Source organism: Penaeus chinensis, chromosome 23 (assembly GCF_019202785.1).
Source record: "Penaeus chinensis breed Huanghai No. 1 chromosome 23, ASM1920278v2, whole genome shotgun sequence".
Taxonomy (NCBI): domain Eukaryota; kingdom Metazoa; phylum Arthropoda; class Malacostraca; order Decapoda; family Penaeidae; genus Penaeus; species Penaeus chinensis.
Window position 1 is genome coordinate 6,261,124 of NC_061841.1, and position 9,971 is coordinate 6,271,094.

Genomic DNA, 9,971 nt, shown 5'->3' on the forward strand with positions numbered 1-9,971 from the left:
CTTTTCCTCCTCCTACTCCTCCTCCTTTTCCTCCTCCTACTCCTCCTCCTTTTCCTCCCTCTCCTCCTCCTCCCTCTCCTCCTCCTCCCTCTCCTCCTCTGCCCTCTCCTCCTCCTCCCTCTCCTCCTCCTCCCTCTCCTCCTCCTCCCTCTCCTCCTCCTCCTCCCCCTCCCCCTCCCCCTCCCCCTCCCCCTCCCCCTCCCCCTCCCCCTCCCCCTCCTCCTCCTCCTCCTCCTCCTCCTCCTCCTCCTCCTCCTCCTCCTCCTCCTCCTCCTCCTCCTCCTCCTCACCCCTTCTCACCCCTCTCTTCCTCCTCCTCACCCCTCTCTTCCTCCTCCTCACCCCTCTCTTCCTCCTCTCCCCCCCTCTCTTCCTCCTCTCCCCCCTTCCTCTCCTCCTCCTTCTCCTTCTCCTCCTTCTCCTTCTCCTCCTTCTCCTTCTCCTCCTCCCTCTCCTCCTCCTTCTCCTTCTCCCTCTCCCTCTCCCTCTCCCTCTCCTCCTCCTTCTCCCTCTCCTCCTCCCTTCTCTTTCTCCTCCTCCTTCTCCCTCCTCCTCCTCCTCCTCCTCCTCCTCCTCCTCCTCCTCCTCCTCCTCCTCCTCCTCCTCCTCCTCCTCCTCCTCCTCCTCCTCCTCCTCCTCCTCCTCCTCCTCCTCCTCCTGCTCCTCCTGCTCCTCCTGCTCCTCTTCCTCCTCTTCCTCCTTCTTCTCCTCTTCTTCTCCCTGCTCCTCCTCCTCCTTTTCTTCCTCTTCCTCCTTTTCTTCCTCTTCCTCCTTTTCTTCTTCCTCCTTTCTCCTCCTTACCCAACAATTTTTATGCATCTTAATATCTTGTCTTAGATTAGTTATCTGGCAAGGAGATGAGAAGCAGTAGCACCAAAACATTTTTACTGATAATAGATAATTGTTTAGTGGAATTATATAAGATAAGAGATTGATTAGTGAGATATTAATGACTTTCTGTTTATGTGATAGCTTTAATAGATTGCATTTTCTTGCATACATTTATGTTGCGTGATGTATGATACTTTTATTAATATGAAATTGATATGATATAGTTCTCATCATTTCTTTATTCCCCTGACATTTATGTAAACTACAGGGATTTAAATTTGACTTACATAAGTCTGTGTTAAGATAAAATAAAAAAAAATCATAATTTTCAGCTATACACAGATGGGATTACCAACCAGCTGGTAGGGGTTTGGTATGATGACCGAGACAAACAGATCCTCGTGCGAGTTTATGGCAACAAAACTGAAATGTTCATAGATAGAGATGCAGAGAGGAGGAATATTGAGGTAATTTCGCCATAATCAGTAACTTATTAATGATATATAATGTGCATGTATAAGTTTAAATGGTTGAGATTTTTTTTTTTTTTTTCTGTATTAGTAAAATTTGATATTGTAGGTAATAAAATCAGATAGGCCCTTTTATGTGAGACTCCCACAAAAATATTGTATCCCCAGGTGCTTCACAAGGCAGGGTGTGGTCCTGAACTACTGGCAATATTTTCCAATGGTGTAAGCTACGAATTTACAAAGGGAAATCCCACGTCTGAGGATGACGTTCTCCAGGAACCGATTTGGAAGGACATTACTAGGGAATTAGCCAAATTGCATCACATTAAGGTATGATTAAGGTAGAAAGGAGGCTATAAAGAAATCATTCATTCTTTATTATTATTATTTTTTTTTTTTTCTTGTCAATTGGTGATGTGTATTTCAGAGTTGCAGATTTTTTTTCACTGACTGTTTGTATACTGAAAGTGAATTCTGTTTCTAAATCCACAAGAATGTTCTTTTGTTTAAGGGTGAAATACAGTGTTACTTGTAAGAAATATCCAGTATAAGGATTTTTTGACAGGAAGAGTCATGCTAGTATTAATATATAAGTGAAAGATATTCTAACCGTAATTTAAGAATAGTTGTGTATTTATAGTAGACCAGTTTGTTATATTGGTTTTATAGAAAATTAAAAATATTGTTTTTAACTTAACGGTTAAAATGCAATAAATACTCTGAGGATAAGACTGCATAGTTGAAGCACTGTCTGACTCATTGTCAGGGAAGACACAAAATTGAATTAACAGAAAATAAGAAACAACTCTTCATTCTGCTTGTACACAAGAAAGCATACATGAAAAATGACTCTCCAAAGATCATTTATTTATTTATTTATTGAGAATTTTCTGCCACATCAGTATCTAAGGTCATTAGCAGCAATATTCAAAATATAGCAATAGGGTGTGGCTTGGGGTCCCCAGGTAAGGACGTTTTTTTGGTTCAGTCCCGGTCTCCTAAGCCCAGTCACAACAACATCAAGCAAGGGATTAGTGGGGGGCTTCAAAGATCACCCCACACTTAAGTGGGAGTGTAGAGGTACAGAACAAGCAAATGTAGATTTCAGTATTGTTATTTATTTATTTAAAAATTTCTGCCATGTCAATATCTAAGGTTCAATAAGGAAAGGGATTTATGGGGGGGGGGTGTAGATTTCAGTCCACAGTCAACTTTGTTTATAAGATGTCTGCTATAATCATGCATGGTAAGTGAGTCAAAAATTAATAATTTTGTCATTTTCCCTACACAGAAACCAGGATTTGGAAGTAAAGGGATTAACTGTATTAAAGGGAAAATTTGTAATTCATTGGATTGGGAAAATATTGAAATTACTACAGTACTACAGGAAGTGTTGTAGCACAGTGCTTTAAAATACTTGTCACAAGCCTTGGGTTCCTTTTGCTACATTAAGCTGTATTAATTCTTGAGAAGGATTAGATTTAGAGAATTATACATTGTGTATATATTTTGTATGGATGTAAGTACTGCTTTTTGCGCAAATAGAGACAGACAAATAGAGAGATACAGATAAGTGGACAAATTATTTTTTACTGTTATTTAATTCAAACCATAGGGGTGAGTTTAGATTTTTCTTTATTGGATAAGGCACATCCTGATCTTTAAAATCATCGTCATCATCATTGCTGATGTTATTATTGTTATTTAGGTTATCATCATCATCATCATCATCATCATCATCATCATCATCATCATCATCATCATCATCATCATCATCATCATCATCATCATCATCATCATTATCATCATCATCATTATTGCTGTTGTTGTTATTGTGATTACTACTACTACTACTACTTCTACTACTTCTACTACTTCTACTTCTACTTCTACCACAACTTCTACCACTACTACTACTGCTACTACTACTACTACTACTACTACTACTACTACTTCTACTACTACTTCTACTACTACTACTACTACTACTACTACTACTACTACTACTACTACTACTACTACTACTACTTCTACTTCTACTAATAATACTTCTACTTCTACTTCTATTTCTACTACTACTACTTCTATTTCTACTACTACTACTTCTACTACTACTACGACTACTACTACTACTACTACTACTACTACTACTACTACTACTACTACTACTTCTACTACTTCTACTACTACTACTACTTCTACTATTACTACTACTTCTACTTCTACTTCTATTTCTACTACTACTACTACTACTACTACTACTACTACTACTACTACTACTACTACTACTATTACAACTACTACTTTTTTCATTGATTAAATAGGAAGGAAGTGGAAAGCCCATGCTCTTCCCAAAGTTAAGGCATTTCCTGAGTCTGCTTCCCGATGCCATGAATGATGCCACACAGCAGCAGAGGTTAGTCCTGTGTACTTAAAAATAGTGGCAGTCTTATAGTATTATGCATGTTGGAAGCCTGTTCGTTTTAAAAGTGACGCTGTTCAGATCTGACCTGATGTTGACTGTTACTGTATAGTAATTTGAATGTTCTCTAGATGCTTTCAAATAGTCACTCTTTTATTAATGTTTTACTGGACTGGACTGCATAAGATTCAGATTTAAAGCAGTGTGAAACAAAAAAGATAGCCTTTATCTTGAGACTTCAGTACTAATCTCTTCTGATGCCATTAGATATTAATCAGGTTTTTAAAGATATACTTATTTCATCAAAAACACTACAAGGATGTCTTGAAATGGATTAAGTAATTATGTTTGTATATTCCTGTTTTCAGATTAGTTGACAAGGGCTACACTAAGAGTAAGTTGGAAGAAGAAGCAAACCTCTTGGAAAGTCGCTTAGGTAGCTTAGGGTGCCCTATTGTTTTCTCGCACAATGACATCCTTTTGGGTAATGTGATCTGGGACGAATCGGCGAAGAAGGCTAGCTTTATTGACTATGAGTATGGAGCTTCTAATTATCAACCCTATGACATTGCCAATCATTTCAACGAGTTTGTTGGTAAGTGAGGGAGCTGAGTTTTCACATTAGCAGTTTTGGCTGCATATTAAACTTGAGATTATGGGTAGAGAGACTTGAAGATATATGTGTGCTATAGTGTGATATAGTTTGAGACCTTTAGTGTATATGATGTAATATAATACAGTATACTGTAATACAATAGAAATAGAGATCATAGTTACACCTAAAAACCCTTTCCTTCCATAGGAGTGGAAAACATTGACTACAACCGATACCCAAATGAGGAGTTCCAACGAAACTGGATAAGGAGCTACCTTTCCCACTACCAGAATGTATCACCAGAGAAAGTGGAAGAGAGTCAGATCAGGCAGTGGTATGTCTGGGTGAACAAGTTTGCCCTTGCATCTCATGTCTTCTGGGGGGTATGGGCTCTGCTGCAGGCATGCCACTCCTCTATTGACTTCGACTTTTTTGGGTGAGTGCATTCCACTATCTTTTTGTGTACTAGTGCATATGCGTGTGAGCGTGCCAGAGTGGGAGGGGGGTGTGTGAGTGTGCGTGCGCATATATATATATAAGTGTGTGAGCATGTGGACATACAATTAATTACAACAGGTTGACTATTACAAACTTTTGCATAAAATTATACTTTTTCAGTTATGCTCTGATCCGGCTGGATGAATACACAAAGAGAAAGGAGGAGTGTCTGGCGCTTACTAGTGAAGAATCTTAACTGCAATATAATAAAGTGCATGTTTTAGGATTTCTGGTGAGGGTGCCATAATTAATTAAGGTATTCATGAATTTCTGGATGAGTAATGTCAAGATTCATAATGAATGCATACTGTATATACTGTACTTAATTATGTTTGAGTAATTACCTGTTTTGGAAACTGTCTCAGGTGCTGCTACTTTTCTACATTTTGGATTATTAAAGATTAATATAACCTTGTAATAAACTAATGATTAACGTTAACAGTATCATATTTGATATTTTAGCTGGTATAAATTAGGTGGTAGTGTTAAGTAACTGGAACATGAAAGCTTTGTTCTGGTATTTGCCATTTTTCCAGTGAGGTTTGCTGTCATTTTTGTCCTTTGTTTGGAAATGTTGTATCTTAACATCAGTAAAAAATGCTTGTGTTGTAAAATATCAGGTGAATTTGTGGTGCAGAATTGTGGCTTATCTGATGTTTGCATTTGTTAGTATTTGCAAGGCATTAGCAGTTACCTTTATGTTTCTAAAAATACCTTACCATGTGCTACTGTGTAGTCTTTAACCTTTGTTGGTGATGTGATAATAAAATATTTGGTTTTGTTTTGTAATTTTATTTCCACCCACTGATTCAGTCTCTTGCTGTTTCTTTCTTTTTCTTTTTCTTTTTGCTACATTTTATGTACATACATTATATGTTTCTTGTGATTGTGATTTTCCAAAACAGAAAGGGAGGGAAGAAGATATGTCAATAAGATGGAGGAAAGAAAACATTACCCAAGAACTACAAAATTAAGAAATTTGGTTATCCTTATGGTATGCAATTAGTGACAAAAATGGAAAGTTCCTGAATAATGTCATAAGTACAAGAAGTGCATATACAGGAAATTTCATATAAGACTCAAATTCTGTTGCACATGCTGTAAACTACATTAAATGGTTTACATTCCTTTCACTGGGTTCGGAAAATTACATTTTGAGAAGAGCATAAATAGAAATTACTTTTCAGTTGAATGATTCAGTTATTCAAATGCATAATTTATAAAAAAAAAAAAGTACTTGTAATGAAAAATCCCTTTGAAATTTTTTTTAATGATGTTAAAAGAAAAATAAAGTCAAGTTAGAAATGAAGAGAAAATTTAGCTTTAAAACTTTTTTTCTTTAACCGTTATAGTTAGCTACAATATTTAAAAGCACAAATCATGAAAGCAAAAGTCAAATATAACAAGTTGTCAAAGACAAAGAAAAATAATTTGATCTGTAAATTATAAATTATAAGATGTAACTAGTTTAATAAAAGAGCATCATCAGGAAATTTCAAGATTATGAAAAATCAATGCAAACCTCAGTTCAGACATCACTTGTACATTTTCTTTGCAATATTTGTTATTTGTTGATTATTTTTCATATTGCAAAAGTAGAGGGGTCAGGATATCATAAAAATAATCAAGAAAAGTTGATTCATAATCTTGTCATAAACATTTGAGATTTTCATATTTTACAAGTAATTCTTAGTCTTTTACTTTCTTTGTTACTATAATTAACACATGAAAGCAAAGATCCTTGTATACCATAGGGAAACAAGAGGCCTGAATTAAGAAGCTACAAATTCTTTCATGACTGATTAAACTTTATATACATTTAAATAACACTTTAGTCTGCATATTAAGACATTTTTAGTTGTTCCAAGAGAGGCTTATATTTTTTTTATTGGACAGAGTAAACTATTAGCTTCATTATTAATACCCCCCCAATCCTTTGCCCGTCGTGGGGGGGCTTAGGAGGCGGAGACTGGGACCCAATGCTGGGGAACTCCCCAACCTTGGGACTCAGCCCTCGACTCAACAAATTTTGCATGGTCTTTTTTTTCCCCTCCTACTTTTTTGTTTCTGTCCCTTCACCAACCCCTTCTACTATCCACTTCCTAAGGTGTGAGAGCCGTGCTGAAAGGATGAAAGGCTGACTTTGTGCCAGTCCTGAACGGCCTGAGGGAGCCATGGGCACGGTATTCCCCTGCTTTAGTTGTCTAGCCCTTACCCCTCAAGCGACCCTGAGGGGTGGACCATTTCTCTCCCCAACATACTCCAGGCTTATCATGGCCAACAGTGAATAACCATTAACCATTAACCATTAACCATACCATTATTAGAGGCAATTGCCTCTTCATCAAATAGCTCCACCAATTCCAACTCGCCCGATTCCCTGACCCCAGGCTCTCCTTTGACCACGGCTCTGAACACTACAACTAATACCCCCTCCTCAATGCCGACTAGTACAGTATCCACCCTAATCAACACCCCAGGAGACATTTCTACTCCCAACATGCTCAACTTCAACAACTATACCCCCACAACCTTCTTCATCAACTACCCCATCCTCCCTTATTACTACCTTACAACCTTATTGTCCACCTCCCTATAACACTGCCTCCCTCAACACTACTCCCTCTTCCACATGCCCCCATCCTTCTACTACCCCCATCTCTACAAAATTCTTAAATAATCTATTTAGCCCAGCCAAATGGGACTGATTTTCGTGATCCCTCCCACAACTTCTCACACTTTCTGCTTTGACAACCTGTTTTCATTCCTCAAATGCATATACATCCTTCACTTGATCTAACCCCTATACATTACCTTACCCAACCTTAACCCATTTACTCATCAATTCCTTTGCCCAACTTTAACAACTAATCACTAACTCAACCACCCTTCACTACCATTTACTATAGTGCTACATGACCTTAGATGTCTAGCACATTTATTTTGCTTTTAACCATTAACCATTAACCATTAACCATTCATTATTAATAAACAGTTTTTGATAATGATAACTGCATGTTGTTTCTAAGTTCCATTATTCAGTCATTTCACTGAATATTTTCCATTTAGTAGATGTATAAGATTCAAATATAAAAGTCAGTGGGCCATTATTTGACTTTATATTTTTCTTTCCATTTCAGTATATGGCTTCACTGCAAAAACATTCTTTGAGGTCAGAGAGACATTATTTGACTTTATTTTTTGTTTTTTTTAATATTCTTTCATATTTTAGTCTTTGAAATTGTGATTTGGTGTGCATTTCCCTCCATCTTCACCAACATCTTTTAAGAAAGTAAAGTACTACTGCATAAAATACATGTTTATTCATTTTTTCTTAAGGAATACAACAATATATGATATTAACCCCTTGCCAAAGGGTACGACGGATAGACGTGTGCTATGCCCACTGTTAATACTTGTTTGATTGTTTTTCCTCATAGATGGCTATACTTGTACTAAGTCACCAATGAGCCAGTCACTAGTACTGCCTGTCTCGCCCGTTCACCATTTTCTTTGATTTACAAAATATTTTATGTTATCTTATTTTGCTGTTACTAATATTAAAAAACATTATAATAATAATAATGTTTATAATAAAAATAACACCATCGATATTCATAGCACTAGTAAAAAATACGTTTTTCCCGCAAATTCAAATCACGTACGGTCACAAAGTCTACTTATTGACTCCTTTGTGGCTAAGCACTAGCAGAGCCTTCTATGGGTAGACATTTCACAAAAAATATAGAAAATAGGCACAGCATTTTCCCCGGAGGCATTGGGTTAAAACAAAGTAAAAAAAATGATAATGTAGTATGTGAGGTTAAAGACATCCATTAATTATATTTGCTAAAAAGATTCTGATTGAATTTGTTCTATTGAATTAACATTGTTAACTAGTGGTACTGTTTTAAAATGTTTTTTGCCAACAAGGAATTATGATTTCAATCTAATGATTATTGTTTGCATAATTTCTGTTCAGAATGTTTTGGATGTGTTTGTATACTATTGTACATGTATACTGTTTTTCCTGTTCTCATCTTATAAATCAGCACTGCCAAGAGTTTTATATATTTGCCCATACTTTCTTTTTTATTTTCAATATTTTTTTGTTTATTTCCAATTATCCTTAACATTTTTTAAGGTTATTATTCCTTTATTCCAAGTTAAACATTTGTCCTTTTATAGCCTTACCTTTGGTTTGGTACTTCCTAATCAAACCATTGTTACGGGGATAGCTTGTGCACACATGCCATATCCACTGTGATTTTGGTTTGTTAATCTTGTTTACACAGAGACAATTCTACACAAATTTTGTCACCAAGAAGTTAATTACTAGTCCTACCTATCTCATCTGTTTACTCTTCCTTGACTTTGAGAGAAATTTATGTTTATTCTTATTATTATCTAATTACATTTTAATAATCATAATGTCAACAATAATAACAGTACTGATGCTAACAGTATTAAGAAAAAAAAAAAAAGTGAAAGTCAAGTAATGGGGAAATTAGGTCATATTGACTTCTTGGTGACTGAGGACTTGTGGTGCTATCTATCTGTAAACAAAATTGCAGTGGACAGTACTATGTGTATCTGGGAACAATTAGTTTAAAGTTGTCATATAATATATTTCAATGTATTTCTCTCTCGTGCTCTGTGAGCACTTTCAAAATATAAAAATTGGTTGTGTTTTTCTGACATAAGAAAATCCATCTCTGTTTTTTGACATTCAAAACTAAAAGAAAATGTCATTGTGCTTGATTTGATTTTACTCTTCATGATGGAAAGCCAAGACATATATTTTTAACTGTAATTAGAACCTAGAAAGACTTTCTTGGATGTATATTATAATTTTACAATTGTTATAGAGCAAGTCAAAAATTATTACAAGAAATATGTGCATATATTAATTGTTTATATTATTTTGGTACTTACCTTATCTATTTATTTGAATATTGTTAGATGATATATAGGATCTGAATAATCCATTTTCTCATATATGTTAAGATGAATAAATAAATACAAAAATCAAATGTCATTCAATCCTTACTTAGAAAATACTTTTCTTAAAATCTAGGAAAAAAAACGAAGGGTGTAAAAATACTCTTAGATTTTTTTTTCCTTTATTAGCCATAAGATAAAAACCACATTGGTA

At 35.7% G+C, this 9,971-nt stretch overlaps 1 protein-coding gene across 1 annotated transcript in view; it reads left to right on the forward strand.

The window, feature by feature from the left end:
* LOC125037368 (ethanolamine kinase 1-like) overlaps positions 1-5,597 on the forward strand; it is an 8,166-nt gene extending 2,569 nt beyond the window's left edge. Inside the window, exons 3-8 of the mRNA XM_047630476.1 lie at positions 1,164-1,298; positions 1,470-1,631; positions 3,626-3,717; positions 4,092-4,318; positions 4,526-4,754; positions 4,937-5,597. Coding sequence (XP_047486432.1) covers positions 1,164-1,298; positions 1,470-1,631; positions 3,626-3,717; positions 4,092-4,318; positions 4,526-4,754; positions 4,937-5,012 — 921 coding nt within the window. The 3' untranslated portion in view covers positions 5,013-5,597. The remainder of the gene's footprint in view (positions 1-1,163; positions 1,299-1,469; positions 1,632-3,625; positions 3,718-4,091; positions 4,319-4,525; positions 4,755-4,936) is intronic.
* The last annotated feature ends 4,374 nt before the right edge of the window (positions 5,598-9,971 follow it).